Source organism: Cibotium barometz, chromosome 3 (genome assembly GCF_041138505.1).
Source record: "Cibotium barometz isolate CiBa-2024 chromosome 3, ASM4113850v1, whole genome shotgun sequence".
NCBI classification, from domain to species: Eukaryota; Viridiplantae; Streptophyta; class Polypodiopsida; order Cyatheales; family Cibotiaceae; genus Cibotium; species Cibotium barometz.
Genome location: NC_141048.1, coordinates 38,069,034 through 38,086,595, shown reverse-complemented (window position 1 = coordinate 38,086,595; position 17,562 = coordinate 38,069,034). Strand labels below are relative to the sequence as shown.

The following is a 17,562-nucleotide window of genomic DNA, read 5'->3' as shown; positions in this document are numbered from 1 at the left end:
AGTATTTGGGCTACATCATCGGTTCCGATGGGATTAGACTGGACCCATCAAAGGTTCAGGAGATCTTAGATTGGGATATTCCTAAGACCGCCCAAGAAATCCGTTCATTCGTAGGTCTTTGTCAGGCCTATAGTACCCATGTCCATCAGTTTTCCAACCTTGCAGCACCTCTTACCGACTTGCTCAAGGGGGTGAAGACTCGCAAGCAGAAAGTCTCAGTTACAAGTAAGGCACTTGATGCATTCCGTGCACTCCAGAAAGCTGCCTCAGAAGCACCTGTATTAAAGTTAGCATCATGGGACGAACCTTTCGAGGTCATCACCGATGCCAGCAATGTAGCCATAGGTGCAGTCCTCCAGCAGGACAATAGACCCGTGGCTTATTACAGCAGAAAGTTGGATGTCGCCGAAAAGAATTATTCGGTATATGACAAAGAGCTTTTGGGTGTGATCACAGCGCTCAAACATTGGAAGCCTTTTCTTTATGGACAGGCTTTCACAGTGAAAACAGACCACCAAGCACTTAAGTGGCTTCAGACTATGCCAGGTGCCCAGTGGAGTGATCGACAGGCCAGGTGGAGTCAAATCTTCCAACAGTTTGGAGGTATGATTGAATACATCCCTGGTAAGCATAACCCAGTAGTAGCAGATGCTCTCAGTCGAAAGTCCAGCATCCAGGCAGTCCAAGAAGCTACCATTCTCGAAATCACGGGGAAGGACTTGGATAGTATGAAAGACCAATATGTCGACTCCCCTGAGTTTGGTACTCAGTATAGTTTGGCCCTCACTTCTGAGCCTGGCCACTATTCAGTACAGAACGGTTGGTTGTTCTACAAGAACCGTCTCTGCGTTACTCAAGAAAAGCGTTCCGCTCTTCTCCACGATGCCCATGACTCCTTAGTTGGAGGACATAGGGGTATCAACAGTACCCTCGAGAAATTAGAACGGTCCTTTTATTGGCCAAAGATGAGGCGTGATGTCTATGCACATGTACAAGCCTGTAAGATTTGTCAAAAAGTCAAGGTTCCCCATACAAAGAAGGCAGGTTTACTTCAGCCTTTGCCTATCCCCGACGGACCTTTTATCGACATATCTATGGACTTTGTAGGGCCTCTACCAGCATCCACTGGATCCCGTAACACTCAGTGTTTTACCATTGTGGATCGCTTTAGTAAGTTCTGCATGCTCATCCCCTGCAAGCATACGGCCACAGCCGAGGACGTAGCCCGTCTGTTTCTCAAGCATTGGTATCCAATTTGTGGTTTGCCTAGCACCATAACATCAGACAGAGATTCCAAGTTTACCTCGCATTTCTGGAGGGCATTATTTGAAAACTTTGGAACTAAGTTGCAGTTGTCTAGTGCATTCCATCCCCAGACAGATGGCCAGACAGAAATTTATAATCAGTTGGCCTTTGATGTCCTCAAGTCATACTGTCATGACCAGCAGTCCAAATGGGAGCACTATCTTCCGTTGGTCCAAGCTATCTTGAACGACACTGAAACCGATCCCGTCAAGTGGGAAAGACTCCGTTGGACACCCACACGCTTAATAGCACAACTTTTAAAACCACAAATTTGAAATGGACAACTTAAAACAACTTGAAGATTAACTGAACAGAAATGGAAAGATGGACACCAGCACTGGGGCCGGAACGGGCCGACCCCCCCTCAATATATGATATATTTATTGGGAGTATTTAATGAATACAATGCTCCATGGGTTCTGAGAACCAGATAATGTCCATGTACATATGAAAACAATACCAAACAAATAGGCTCGAATTTCGATGAAGAAAACTCGAAGCAGAACGACCACTAGTGTGGTCCAATCTCTACGGTCCTGTGCTTTCACTGGACTCCGCGGAGAGCGCCTCACTGGTGTTCCGAGACCACGCACAAACAGGCGCTCTCGTACTAACGCCTGGCTCTCCCGATCTCAGCACCTTTGGACCTAGGTTCGCCAATACAACTTGGAAAACCCGGCACCGAACGGGTGTGGCCGTAGAGGGATGAATCCCTTATCAGATTTAAACATAAAATGCTTTACTCAAATCTGAAAATCACTTACTTGTAGATGGTTGATAGGAGACCAAAACTTGTGGTGTTTGTGTAGACTTTGATACCACCCAAGAGATGTGAAGACTTCTTGTAGCCGCCAATGGAAAAGAAGTACAACCTTTAACCAAAAAGAAGATGGAGCTGCCGCCTTAGGAGAGGTAAAGTCCTCTTGTAGGAACACAGCTACCAACAGAAGCAGCTACGCATGAAGATACAGCCACCTGAGTAGCTGGAGCGTGGCCTGCTGGTGATGGAACGACAGCCCGGCTGCAGAGGGCAGCGTGTTGGAAAAGTATGTTCACGATCGGCTGGTGATGGTCACACAGCTGGTTGCTGTAATATGCTGCTGAAGATGGCCTACGTCTGCCTGCAGAGGAACTAGGCAGCACAGCCTGTGGGTAAACAGCCGCCTAAAGCATAGGGGCCGCCTAGCTGATGTGCACAACCACCTGGCTGCCTAGTCTGTTGAAGGTGGCCCACGACTGTGTGTAGAAGAAGAAAAATAGCGCAGCCTTCAAGTTTGCAGCCGCCTGTAGGAGCAGAAAGTACAGCCTGTGGGTAAACAGCAGCCTGCGCAGCCACCTGGATGAGAGTATGCGCAGCAGTTCGGAGATAGATGGCGGCCACCTGCAGTGCAGTTGCAGCCAGCCGCCTGGGGACAGGTACGTGCAGTAATATAGGGAGCCGCCTGCAGCAAGTTAGTCGACAGCAGAAAGAGGTAGCATGCGTTAAGGGAAAACAGTAGGCGCATCAAGCTTCAGCCGACCTGGTTGCTGTGGGAGCAGAAGCGTAGGTGTCGTTTTCTTTTTCTTCACGTGGATGGAGTAATCGGGTGGTGTCACGCTTGAAGGAGAGAGTCCATTTTAATGAAAATTAAGGTGTAGTTAACCTTGGTGATACCCACATTTGCATGTGGGGGGACTAGTGGGAGTAGGTGACCATGCCCACCCCCACATTCACTTAAAAGTGGGGCTCCCCACCTTGGCCCCAAAGTGGGTGCCCAAAGGGGGTGCCCACTTTTAAATAAATGTGAACACCTAACCTTATAAAATAAAGGGTTAGAAGATAAAACATTAAAACAACAAGTGCGACATACTTACCACCTGTTCACATGCACCAAAACTTGTCAGAATACAGAGCAAACTTCACGACTCACTGGCAGGCGTCCCCGCTCAGTAAGTAACACGTCAAGCAGGCAAACACACAAATACATGTCATGCGAAAACAGTTTCAAACATGCAAAATATGTGTGCATGTGCAAATAGTAACATGGACATATCTCCCGTTCATGGAACAAGTACAAAATATCTGTCGGCACAAAACTGGCACGACATAAAAACATAAAAACCTGGTCTTCCTATGGAGTGACAGTCCCATAGGTAAGACACAGTTCCAGGCACGAGTCTCCCTATGGTGTGACAGTCCCATAGGTAAAACACGGCACGAATACTGGCTCTTCCATGGCGTGACAGTCCCATGGATCGAACACAGTCCAGGTCATACACGGGTGGCACTGATCTGGCTCCCGTCCATACGACACCATCTTGCTAACACACGGGTGGCACCAGTCTGGCTCCCGTCCATGTCAGCAAAATACTGGCCTCTTCACACGAGACACTAGCCTGGCCTCAAGTGAACGAGACGCAAAAACTGGAGATGGACCAAATGGTCGGCCAATTGGTGACATCCCCCCGGGCTTCTAAAGAGTTGACCTCAACTTAAAAGCCTCAAGATATGCCTGCAACAATTGCGGATAATCTGCAAAATAATCCTCATTTACCCATTTGGCATCAATAGGCAAATAATTCTTAAACTTCACAAGGTATCTCCTGGAAAGCTTTCCTGCAGGTAGCTTTCTCTCCTTGTGAAAAACAATCTGTTCTGGCTGGAGGATCTCCACAAGCTCTTCAATCTCTGGCGGATCTTCTGTGACAGGCTCATCAGGATCTGGCCCCACATATTTCCGAAATAGACTCACGTGAAAAGCATTGTGAATCTTCCAATGACTAGGTAAAGCAAGCCTGTAGGACACTTCATTGATTTTGTGAATCACCTTGAAGGGTCCATAATAGCGAGGAGAAAGCTTAGGATATGCTCATTCAGTCTTCATTGTGCTAAGAGCTCTCCTCTCTCTTGCTTTCAGCCCAAGACTAATCCAACCCTAGAGCCCATAAGCTTGCTTCTCCAGCCCTTGAGAAACCCTAGCTTCATTCAGCCCTAGGTGCTTGCATTCAGCCCTGAATTCAGCACTCAGTTCAGGCCCAGATTCAGCATACCCTTCACCTTCAGTTCAACGCCAGTTTGCAGCCTGCATACACCTGCGTTTTCTGATCCAGCAGTACAGTAGGCTGCGTTTGTGTCCCAGCCGTACAGCAGCAGCTCCTGCAGTCCCTGATTCACATGCGTTTCAGTCCACAGCATCCTCCACACCTCAGCGTTTCTGTCCACAGCAGATTCCAGCCCTGAAGCAACAGTCTACAGCAATTTCCAGCCCTGAAACTGTTGTTTGCATCAGTGTCCAGCCTTCTATGCATCATCAACGCATTCAGCAGTCATCTGGTGAAGGTAACACAGCATTCATATGTGTTTTCAGCATTTTAACAGTGTGTAGAACAGTCCACCTTCTTCTTCTTTGAGCCTCAGGTGTGCAGCCCTTCCTCATGCCCTTGGGAGGAGTGCATAGGCTCGAGATCAAGTCATGTGGCTTATCTACAGTCCAAAGTCATTCTCTCTAAAGTAATAAAGCAAATACTATCTCGTTATCGGGATAGGGGGGCCTTCAGTGGGTAATTCGGGACCCAATCTGGTGTACAGTTCTCATCTATCTCTCTCTCAACTCTTTAAAGTTTGAAGTAATTAAAGTGGATTGCTAAACTCACGAAACTCAGGATACAGAAGACGGTGTGAGCATATTGTGTGACAGGATCAACCAATACAAAGACTTCCGCTGCATATCACAGTATTTCAGATGGATGTTAAATCTGCATTCCTTAATGGTGACCTACGGAAGGAGGTGTGTGTTGAGCAACCTCCAGGCTTTGAGGTTCCAAGATCAAAGGGGATGGTTTACAGGTTGCGGAAGGCCTTGTATGGTCTTAAGCAGTCTCCCAGGGCTTGGAATCAGAAGATTGATTCCTTCTTTCTACGGACTAGATTTCAAAGATCGGTTGCAGATCCTAACCTATATCTCTTTCGAGAACTCGACATGGTCACGTTGATCATCCTTTATGTGGATGACCTCATTCTCGAATCTCACCGGCGGTCATGTGGAGCACATTGCAGCGACAAAGGCTCCCTTGTCAAAGGAGTTTGAGATGACCGATTCAGGCTTACTCCACTTCTTCTTGGGATTGGAGATCTGGCAGACCCAGAGGGGGTTCTTTGTTTCTCCGCAGCAGCAGTATATCCATGAGTTGCTTGAGGCCTTTGGGATGGAGAACTGCAAGCCTATCACATCACCGATGGACCCGAACACGAAACTTACAATTAATGATCTTTGTGAGCCAGTTGATGCCTCTCTATACTCGAAGCTAGTTGGTTCATTGATCTGGTTGCTGAACACCAGATTGGACTTAAGCTTTCCTATGGGGCTGTTGAGCTCATTTATGCAAACGCCATTGAAGTCTCATTGGGACGCAAGATTGCTGATCTTGCGGTACCTGTAGGGTACGAAGGATCTTGGACTCTTCTACACCACCGAAGGTGAAACGAAGGAACGAGTTCAACTCCAAGGTTAGAGTGACTCAGATTGGGGAGGAGATCCAGACACGAGGAGATCTACATCAGGCTATAGTTTTACTCTCGGTTGAGGAGCAGTTTCATGGAGCAGCGAGAGGCAGCCAACTATTGCCTTGTCGTCAACAAAGGCAGAGTACCAAGCTACTTGTGGTGCTGCTTGCGAGGTTGTGTGGCTACGGAGGTTGCTTGGCGAGATTGTGTTTCCACAGAAGGAGCCCACGATCATCCGGTGCGATAACCAGAGCTGTATCGCTATTGCTCGGATCCCGCTCTTTCATGCCCGGACCAAGCACATAGAGATAAAATATCACTTTGTTTGTGAGAAGATCTTGGCTGGTGACATCTTGCTTCTTTATTGTCGGAGGACAATGTGGCGGACCTCTCTCTACCTCAGGCTATGCTCCGACGGCAATCCAGCTCACTGGAGCCGGTTCCACATCCAGGAGCTGAGAGGGGGTGTTAGCACTCATCTCCTGTCTTTACACTATGTCATTTCTTCTAGGGCCAAGATCTACGCCTTCTGCTCTTCCAATTTGGTGTCTGCGATTGCTCGCATCATCATCTGGAACTTGTCATGCACTCATGTTTGCCGCCATCGAAGGACCGCCTCGTGCTCCTTGTTCCGAAGTTCTTTGTTCTCTCTCTTCGTCGAAGCTTGCCATAGCGGGAAAATGCACTTCCTTTCCGGAATGCAATCTGACCGTCCACTATGTGTGTGGGAGACTTTCCCGAGGCTTTTAGAGGCTAAAAAACAACCATCCCTCTAGGGACGGGAGTCACACCGAAAGGGGTGGTCCTTTTGAGTCTACAAACCAACCACATAAGCGAGAAAAAAATTTATTTCTGTTTTTCTGGTTTTCTAGCTGAATCTTCACACTTGAAAAAGGCTATGATACCGATGTAACATGTGGAAGCTCGGTGGCGGAATCGGTGACTTCAATGCTCATAAATTCAGCAATCATTCACAACAAAGATAACGCAAAAATAGAGAGAGAGAGAGAGAGAGAGAGAGAGAGAGAGAGAGGGAGGGGAGAATTGGACACAGTATTGGGTCCCGAATATCCTCTGTAGGGCCCCCACCATGAATGGTGCATTTGCTTTATTAGAAAGATGCAAATTCTGCAAATAAAATCTAGTTCCTGACCTGTACTCTTCACCTTGGCTGTAGCACTCCCCTTGGCTGTCCTGGCCCTTGGATTGCAGCAACCCTTTGTGAATAATGAGATGCTATGACTGAATTCTGGATAAGCTATTTATACCCCTAAATCTGCTGGTGGGCTGGCTCTTACAGGGGTCGGCCAGTTGTTGAAAACCCCACAACCAGGTCTGATGCAATTAAATGCCCTTTTAATTAGGCAATTTCACACTGGATGGGCTGGTGTATCTGCGCATGCTCTGGCTACCCTGTGTGCTGCTGTCCACGCCTGCGCAGGCTGCGGGGCAACCCTAGTGTCATGTGCACAGTGTGTATCTACCGTGTGCTACACGCACGCAAGACTAGTTTCGAGGCTTGGGGAAGCTTGGAGCTAGGCAGGCTGATTGGCAAGCTGAGTTAGGGAAAGACTAACGGGCGGGCACCCAAGTATGGACGGGCGGGTGCCCAAGTGTGGACACTCGATGACCGGCCAAGAACCTATAAAAGGGTGGCCAAGGTTAGTTATGGCGATAGAGAGTCTCGCGAGTTTGTGAGAGCTCTATGGTCTTGGAGCCTGGATCTAGTGCAGACGTGCACCTGCTTTACGCAGCCGAGGCCGGCAGCAATCTCAAGGCCCGCGAGGGCAGCTTCGTGGCAGTATGGGACATCATGAGGAGGAGATTGGTCGGTACGTCAACCTAGTTAGCTCAGCTCGTGGCTCGGTGGGGACAGCCAAGACTGTGGGTTTACCCACGGCTGTCATGGTTGGGAGGTGAGTCAGGCCTGCACCCCCTTGTTGTTTGTTTGTTTGCAGGATTCGAGTCTAGTACCAGGAACGATCACGAGGAGATCCGGTGGGGATTTGACAGTGGTATCAGAGCGTACCTCGTGAACGAGCAAGTCGGTAGGTAGAGAAGATGAGGTCGAAGAAAGGTATGTGTTAAAAAAGCTTGCTGTTTTTTCTGTGCATACTGTTGTTTTCAGAATAGTATGTGTTTTTCTTCGTCAAAGAAACCCATGTTGATGGGAGGTGGTAGTCTAAGAAGGGTTGTTTGCTTTGCAAAGAAGAGGCATGATTCGTTTGTGCAGTCACATGAACGTAGAGAGAAAACAGAAACAAAAAAAAGCAGGTTTGCTTTTCGTTGAACGAGTGAGAGAGAGAGCACGCGTGTGTGTCGTTTGTACTGCCGGCCGGGTACTGATGTACTGGTTGTGCAGGCGATGGGCTACCAGCGGCTACAGGCGGCCAAGCGCCTAGGGCTATCTAGCCAGGCGGCCAACAGGCTTGCGTAGCCAGGCGGCCTAGGCCTACGCAGCCAGGCAGCCAAGCTTATGCAGCGCCTAGGCCAGGCGGGCTGGTGCCCAGGCCAGGCCTACGTAGGCGCCTAGGCCAGGTAGGCAAGCAGGGCTGGCAAAGGCCACCTGTGCGCACACATGCGCCGACAGGAAAGCAAGCGCCGGTAGCAATTTACGACAGCAATACGCCGACGGCGTTAATTCAGGAGGGGGGAAAAAAAAACAAGGAAAGCACTCGTTTTTTTAAGTTTATTTTTTTTTTAAAGTTTAAAAGTCTCCTCCACGGTTTAAAGGTGTTTTATTTTTTTTTTAGAAAATAGAATATATATATCCATATATATATATATATATATAACACTAAAGCAAAAGCTAAAGATAGCTTTTGGGGATTTGTAGCTTTTGGGGAAACCTTTATTAACCCCCTTAAGTGGGCTTCTTACCACACATCTCTCAAGTTTTCAAGCTCTCAAGTTCTCTTGCACTTTTGTTGTGCAAAGATCGAATTTTCTCTCCACTTGCCCTCTTCACGATGTCGACCCAAGAATCAGAGTTGGAGCCCCTTGTGGAACGCGAAGGCTTGCCGGCTACGGAAGATACTAATGCCGATCTTTTTGACGATTATGTGTCAAAATCAGATTTCCAAGAGTTCAAAGTAGCTCTTGAAGCTTCTTCATCGGAACGTCAGGTACAAATCGCAGCCCAAATGCAAGCTTTGCAAAACTCCATCGCTCTTTTGACCACTACCCTCTCTACTCTATCGGGTATGGATACCTTGGCTTCTGCTTTAGGCCCCAACATTACTCCGGAACCGTTCGGGGGCGAGCAAAAGCAACGCACCAAGGAGATCATGGACACTTGGCTACATAAGTGGCAAGTTCACTTTCAGTTTCATCCATATGATGATGGAAAAAAGATCCAGTTAGCAGCAGGTTTCTTGTCCGGCAAAGCTTTGCTTTGTGGAAGGAACTCAACCCTAAGCCAATGACTTGGGCACAATTCGAAGACGTCTTCAAGAACGAATTCCTCAAGAAAGAGGATGATTATGATGTTGTTGCCCGGTTTTCAGCTTTGGCCATGACCTCCCAGCACCTCACTTATGAGGTCTACCTCCAGAAGTTCAGGGACTTGCAGATGCAAGCTACAAAGATGGATCCCACTACTCTTTTGGGATTCTTCGTAGCTGGTTTACCAGACTCATACCGTTTACAAGTTAAAAATAACAAATGCAAAACATTGGACGAGGCCATTCATTCAGCTCGTATCTATGATGATACAATGGTCTCTTCCAAGTCGAAACCTGTTACCGCGCAGGGGAACAAGCATAAAAGAAAGTTCTCCGCACCTATGGCTAATAGACAGAAGGAAAGTCTTCGGACCAACCTTCCAAGAATTCCAGTTCGACACCAGCGAAGAAGAAACGACTCCTTACGGCTTTAAAGCTCAAGAAGGAAGGACGTTTTATCTGCGAAGAAAAAGGACACATGCGTAACGAGTGCTCGAAGCAAAGGGGTGCCAAGACAAACGCACGACCAAAGCCAAAGGCAGCTAACCAGTTGTCTTTGACAGGTACGTCCATTACTGTACTTTCTCACCCTAGTACTTGTTCTGATTGTCTGTTCAACTCTAAAGTATTTGGCTTGCATGATCTTCTCCGAGTTTATGGAGAAGTGAATGGCCATAAGATTCACATTCTTCTAGACCCTGGCAGCTCACACAACTTTGTTAACTACAAACTTGTGCAGAAATTGAGTCTTGATACGACACCCAGCGATCATACCTATGAGGTACGCCTACCTGCGGGAAGGCAAGTATGGGATCGAAAGGTGGAGATGCTTCCAATCCAGATTCAGGACTACAAAGATACTCTGGAATGCTTTGTAATGCATCTAGAAAATGTAGACTTGTTATTAGGGATTGAGTGGTTTAAGACTCTTTAAGTCCAGATAGATTGGTCTCGTCATATTTTTTCTTTTCAGCATAGGGACATCCAATATAGTATTTTAGGTGATTGTATTCATCCCTCTCAGGGACCTCTTGTAAATACAATTGATTTTGGAAATATAATGGATTCTTCTTTGTATACTGCTTTCCATTGTGTATTGATTCCACTTTCTTCCTTTCTCATCCCTTTCTTGGATGTAAATGAATTAAGTGTATTTGAAAGTAAAGAATTACAGAAGATACTTGATTCGTTTCAAGACGTATTTCCTAAGAAACTGCCATCGGGTTTACCACCTGAACGGGCAGTAGACCATCGTATTGACTTGATCCCTGGTGCTCATCTTGTCGGTATTCCACCTTACAGGATAAGCTAAGCTGAGGAAGATGAGTTGACTAAACAACTCGAAGATTATTTGAGGATGGGCCAGATCCGTCCAAGTAAATCACCTTGGGGTGCACCTGTGTTGCTTAGGAGAAAGAAGGACAACACCTGGAGAATGTGTATAGATTACAAAAGATTGAACAAGCTAACAATTAAGAACCGTTATCCTCTCCCTAGATCAGATGACCTGATTGACCGGTTAGCAGGAGCGAGATATTTCACGAAGATAGATTTACGTACTGGCTATCACCAGATACGTATTCATGAAAGGCATGTCAAAAGAACCGCCTTTCGGACTAGGTATGGCCATTACGAGTTTCTCGTATTACCTTTTGGATTAACCAATGCTCCAGCCACTTTCCAGCAAATGATGAACGATCTTTTTCGTGAACATTTGGAAAAATTTGTGGTGGTGTTCCTGGATGATATTTTGATATATAGTCGTACTCTTGAGGATCATGTTAGACACCTCACGATTGTCTTATCTATTTTAAGACAGAATCGACTATATGCTAAGTTAAGTAAATGTGAGTTCTTTATGACCGACATCATTTACTTGGGACACAAGATCACTCGAGATGGATTGAGCATTGACTATGACCGAGTTCAGAAGGTTCTGGACTGGCCTATACCAAGAACAGTGAAACAACTCCGTTCTTTTCTCGATTTTGTTGTTTTTCTTCGAAAATCTATGCGGGAGTACTCTCAGCTAACACTACCGATGATGACCGACTTATTGAAAGGTCGTGGACGTAAGTCAAATCAGCCTATCACTTGGAATAACGATTTAGATATGGCCTTCAAACTTTTGAAAGAAAAAGTCAAGGAAGCACCTATCTTAGCATTACCCGATCCTAGTCGGCCTTATGTTCTTGAAACTCATGCCAGTGACTATGCTATCGGGGCTGCTCTATTTCAAGATGGTAGACCGATTGCTTTTGAAAGTAAAAAGCTAAACGACACTCAATCTCGTTGACCAACCCTTGTGAAGGAGCTTTATGCTGTGATTCATGCTCTCAAGGTTTGGAGACATTATTTATATGGCTCCACGTTTGTGGTATTGACTCAGTCAATCAAGTATGTGTGTGATGCGGATGATTTGAGAGGAAGGAAAGCTCGTTGGGCTGTGTGTGATGCGGATGATTTGAGAGGAAGGAAATAAATGGGAAAGTATTTCCATGGATTTTATTACCGGATTGCCAAGAACACATCAAGGCCACGATTCTATTTGAGTTGTGGTAGATCGCTTGACAAAAATGGCTAGATTTTTACCGACCCAGAAGACTATTACAGCTACGCAATTAGCACGGCAGTTTATCGAGCAATTGTTTAGACTGTACAGATTGCCGCAGGACATAGTCAGTAACATGGACTCTAAGTTTACGAGTGATTTTTGGAAACTTGTTTTTAAGAAGTTGGAAACAACTTTGAATTTGAGTTCCTCTGATCATCCTCAATCTGCCAGACTGAAAGAGTGAATCAGATTTTGGAGGATATGCTTCGAGCATATGTATCCAAAAGACAGAGTTCATGGGAGGATTATCTTCCTATGTTAGAATTTGCATATAACAGTACTAAGCATACGAGTACAGGTTTTAGTCCTTTCATGCTTATGTATGGTTTTCAACCTAGATCACCTGTTACAGTAGGATTCTCAAGACTTCAACATGATGCAGCACGTAATTTTTTGCAAGATATGCAGGAAATGTTACAAGTTGCGAAGGAATCTATTATAAGTGCTCAAGACCGAGAGAGATTTTATGCTAGACATCGTTCACCCAAAGAGTTCTCTGAAGGAACGATGGTGTATTTGCGACTTCCAAAAGATTCCGAGACTTTACGGACAGGTCGATCTCCGAAATCATCCCCTAGATACTGTGGACCATTTCCTATTACACGACGGATCAGTGGGGACAGCCAAGACTGTGGGTTTGCCCACGGCTGTCATGGTTGGGAGGTGAGTCAGGCCTGCACCTCCTTGTTGTTTGTTTGTTTGCAGGATTTGAGTCTAGTACCAGGAACGATCGCGAGGAGATCCGGTGGGACACCTAGGCACTGGCCGCCTGGCTAGGCAAGTCCCCTAGAGCCTGTCGGCTACCTGGCCAAGCCCCTTGGACTGGCCGACAGCCTGCCCAGCCCTCCATTGGGAGGGTGGGCAAAGCCTAGGGCCTCCTTAGGCCCCTTGGGGTGGCACAAGGCCTACCCCTTGCCCAATCAAGAGCTTCACACTCTCGTCTCGGGTAGCCCTAAGGGTTGGACCCCTTCTACACGCAATCTACATGCAACCTACATGCTTGTCCTCCAAATACCTAGCATCTAGTTGCAAACCAAACACTCAGGTCACCTGACATCATTCCAAAGGGAGACTCACAGTACGGATTGGCACTGCTTCATGTGTAGGACAATGCACACCTGACCTTGGACGCTTAGAGTGGAACCCTGACTGACTCCTCGCGGACACAGCACACATGGGACCAATTTCCACTCCAAGTCTTGCACCTTCTGTTCAGACATGTCCACATGGCATCCAAGTGCGGGATGCACATGTTGAGCCCACGCCCCACCACCAACCAAAAACAGAAAAAAGGAAGCAAGGTCATAAAAAGCCCATTCATAGGTAAGCTTTAAAATAATCGACCCTATGTATCTACAGAACAATAATGCTCTAAGCATTGCTGAAAAATGTCATAGTTTAGATTCGGTTATGAAAATGCCATCTAGTGTATTTCAACATATTGAAAAATATCTTTGCAATGTGAAGAGCATTGACCTACACGTAAATCAAGCTTTAATTATCAAAATGCTTTACCTGTTTCACAATCTTTGCCTTCAACTCTTCTGTCAATATGGACTTTGAAGTCAGAGCTTGAGTGGAAGCAAAGTCCAAGTCTTGAGGATGAAGTTGATCTTGAACAGCCTCGACATTGGTTCCAACAGACTGATTTGCAAGGGAATCCAGTAAAGGGCCAGACTGATGATGAGCTGGTATGCTCATCATAAATGTTGGTGGTGGTATTGCTGGGGGAGGAGGAGGGCCAGATATTTGCACATTAAGTAGTCCAGGATGAGGGGGGGCAAGCAATGGCATGGGGCCCATTAGAGAGACTGGTATCGGTGGAGGTGGTGGTCCAGCCATGGGTGGGGGGAATCCTCCAAGTTGTGTGGATGGCAAAGGAGAAGGAGGTGGGAACATGGATAGAATTCCTGGTGAGGGACCAAGTGGGATCATCAAAGGCAGTGGCACCTGACCATGCATTGCTGATGGAGACATTGTGGGGGCTGCACCCGGGGCAGACACACTTTTAGGTACAAACTCCCTCGCCTTTGCATTCAAAGATGAAGTTCTGCTAAGAGATCGCTGCAGCTCGCTAGTCGGAGCATCTTCGGGGACAGCATCAGAAATCTGATGCTCTTCTGCAGCTTGATGGACAATGATCGAAATCTCATGCTCTTCCATGGCTTGATGTTGTGGAGCCTCACTGGATGAATGCAGTACCACAACTTGATGGTGTGGAGTCGTACTGGACAACGATGGCCCCGCAGCTAGATGTTGTGGCTCCTCACCGGACGATGACAGCAGCCCCGTACACTCTTTTGATCCATGTTTGACAGAATGTCCAGAAACCCTAATCTCCTGTGCAGCTTGATGTTGTGGTGCCTTGGTGGACAAAGATGGCAGCCCCGTGCATTCATTCGATCCATGTTTGATAGAATGGCCAGAAACCCTAATCTCCGGTGCAGCTTGATGCTGTGATGTATTCCTAGCCTGGTGTGCAGCTTGGCTCTGTGAAGAAACCCTGACCCACTGTACAGATTTATTCTGTGAAGAAACCCTTTTATTCTGCGTAGAAACTCTAATCTCCAGTGCAGATGAATGATGTGGTTTCCTGCCAGCAGACGAGGTCAAAACCGAGCTGTTGTTCTGCCCTTTCTCTCCAGAAACCCTAATCTCCTGCGTCGTCTGAGCATTGGGCAACTGTTTAACGACAGGCAACTCCAGCACAGGTTGTACGATTGCCGTATTAGGGAGTGCTCGATCGTGGTGAAAGGTAGCCGTTTCTGAGCTCAAATCTGCCGGATCGTGGCTCAGAGATTCCGGAGTTTCACTTAGGATGGCCGACTTGACGGAAGCAAATCCAGATTCTTGAAGCAGAATGGACGGACTGTCGGACGCACCTGGGAGGGGATCCATGGCGATGGTGGTGGTCCTGCCGCTAGGGTTTTTCTGTGCCTTCTACTTCCTCCTCTTCCTGATCTTCTTCTCCTTCAGCTTCTTCCCCCTCCTCCTGCAGCTTCATGGCTGCCCGCCCACCACGACAAAATTCGGTCAATCAGAAATAACCTCTTCCCCCCCACACGCACGTGCGCATGTGTACCAGTTCACACGCTAGGTGAGGGCCTAGCACAAAAGGAGAGTGTCCGTCTCTCACACTAGATCCGTTATGGTCAATGGGGTAAATTGGAATTTGGAGATCTTTGGGTCTAAAAGATGAGTGGTTATCAAAACCCCTTCCAAGGGCTCCATGGGTGACATGTATAGGGGAAAATGTGTGTGTGCACACACGTGCTTAGAGATGGATTGTTATCACAAAGTCATTGTTCATTCAACTGGGATAGCTACACTTGCTTTTCAACAAAATAAGAATGGACAATAGCCCAATTGAGATAGCAAGTGACAAGTACTAGATAAGGATTCTTTATATAAAAAAAGCAAAAGTGCCCACAATTGAGAATTAAAGGATAAGACAAAATGTTTCAATAGTACAAAGTGTCTACAATAGGGGAGCAAAAGGAAAGTCCAAGGAAGGGGTGGAAAGGATTGATCCACCTCAATTCTTCTACCGCGCTCAATGTATGGGAAAGTTATAACTCGTATTCGATGTGAATAGGTTTGTGGGCTTGTTTATTGGTGTGAAATAATGTTGTTTATCAATTTTAACTCGATGCCTTAATCCTAGAGGTGATTGCAAATGAGCATCGTAGTAGTAGACCCACCACAATTGATTCTCACCATAATCCTTCCACTATCTCTCCTCAAAAACCTAGGAATCACACCCATCTACGTCAAGTGTCAACAACTTATCCAGTAGTAGACCCACCACAATCTCTTCTCACCATAATCCTTCCACTATCTCTCCTCAAAAACTTAGGAATCACACCCATCTACGTCCAGTGTCAACAACTTATCCACTTCTAAACACAAAGTTGACAAATTTTCTTGCATTCTCAATTTACAATTGCATGTATAACATCATTGTATGCTTCTATGTGTGATACTATTTACAAGAGATCATGATCTCAAAATGCAAGGTTAGCATCATCATGGATGCAAGTATTATAAGATGCAACACTATTTCAAATATATCCCTTGCATCTTTTTGTTTTCATCATCATAATGTGCTATCAATACACCATGGACATTTTCTTCACTTGGAGGAGTTCTTATATGCTTGTATCGAGCTACTTCGAGGAAATTTAAGGTTTTTGCATGATATTTGCATTAACATTCTTTAAGTTTTTCAAATTAACCATTTTTTATTGTAATTGAGAGCACAAAATTTGAATAGATTGTGGTTGATCATGTTGATAAATCTAGTATATGTGTGTAGGAAACATTCGATATAAACCAAATTTTCTTAAAAGAATCACTATTTGAATGGAGAAGCATTGATATCTAGAAATTTGTGAGCTTTTGGTTTTTTGATAACTCTAGTGGTGGTGCTTGGGGCTAATCACAAAACATAGTTTATGAGGCTTTATGTTATATCTAGAAATTTGTGAGCTTTTGGTTTTTTGATAACTCTAGTGGTGGTGCTTGGGGCTAATCACAAAACATAGTTTATGAGGCTTTATGTTAAACGAAATAAAAGATCGTAAGCCTTATTTTTTAATAGAGTTTTTTGTTTCATTGATCTTGATGGGCTATTAGGAACTTGTAGTCTTAAAGAGAGTAATGCATAAGCTACCTTGTAATAATAGCATTGGGCTACTAGTAACAATTTCATATTCAATCCAACCCATGTAAGGGACACATATCCATGGTGATGGCAATGGTTGAAGATTTTTAGACGCTACATGGGTTTGTCTACTATGTTTCTCCTCTAGCTTTATGAATGTCTACCTAGTATAATAATATGTGGTCTCATTCATACAAATAACCTATTGCTCACTTATGTGTGCAAGTTCACATGCTCAATGGGGGGTGCTTGCCATGCGGATTTTTTGCAAGTGGATGTGTGGGATCTCAGTAAAGTGCACACTCTTATTATGGACATTCTTCCTCTCAAGACTGAGGGGCACAAAATTGGCTAACAAACATGTAAGATTACTCAATAGTATAGCTAATGGGCCATGGAAATCATTATCTTTTCTTATTCCATGGCAAGAGTGTAAAAGTTATGATACTAGTCTCTACCTTTAACTTACAAGCCACCATCCACCTTGATTATGATTTCTTATTCCATGGCAAGAGTGTAAAAGTCATGATACTAGTCTCTACCTCTGACTTGCAAACCACCATCCACCTTGATTATGATTTCAACCCACAATAATTACTTGGAAGATTCTAAAGCACTCTTGAAACCTAGCTTAAGGTACAATACAACTTTAAGTGTTGTTTTATTTTTTGTGTCAACACATCAGTATCGACTTGTCAACAAAGCGAGTGGAGAAGCACGCAAATGATAAGGGCTAGATGTGGATTTAAAAAATCAAGGAGCACCCAATATTGACAAGCAAAGATAGAGATGAAATATTTCTTAGGATTTAACAATGAAGTCTCAATACACTTAGGAGTGCTCACAATATTTCTTAGGATTTAACAATGAAGTTTCAATACACTTAGGAGTGCTCACAATATTTCTTAGGATTTAACAATGAAGTCTCAATACACTTAGGAGTGCTCACAATATTTCTTAGGATTTAACAATGAAGTTTCAATACACTTAGGAGTGCTCACAATATTTCTTAGGATTTAACAATAAAGTTCCAATACACTCAGGAGTGCTCACA

The 17,562-nt window shown here is 45.4% G+C and overlaps 1 protein-coding gene across 4 annotated transcripts in view; it reads right to left on the bottom strand.

The window, feature by feature from the left end:
• Positions 1 to 14,957, bottom strand: part of LOC147640033 (uncharacterized) — an 86,569-nt gene extending 71,612 nt beyond the window's left edge. For 2 of the 4 annotated variants that reach the window (XM_086776437.1, XM_086776444.1), the window contains exons 1-2: positions 13,361 to 14,915; positions 12,964 to 13,053 (exon numbers count right to left, since the gene is read on the bottom strand). In XM_086776437.1, the coding sequence (XP_086632563.1) occupies positions 12,964 to 13,053; positions 13,361 to 14,743 (1,473 nt within the window). In that variant the 5' untranslated portion in view covers positions 14,744 to 14,915. Of the gene's footprint in view, positions 1 to 12,963; positions 13,054 to 13,360 lie in introns of all 4 variants that reach the window. The other 2 variants (XM_086776454.1, XM_086776447.1) reach the window with 2 other exon arrangements.
• Between the last annotated feature and the right edge of the window lie 2,605 nt (positions 14,958 to 17,562).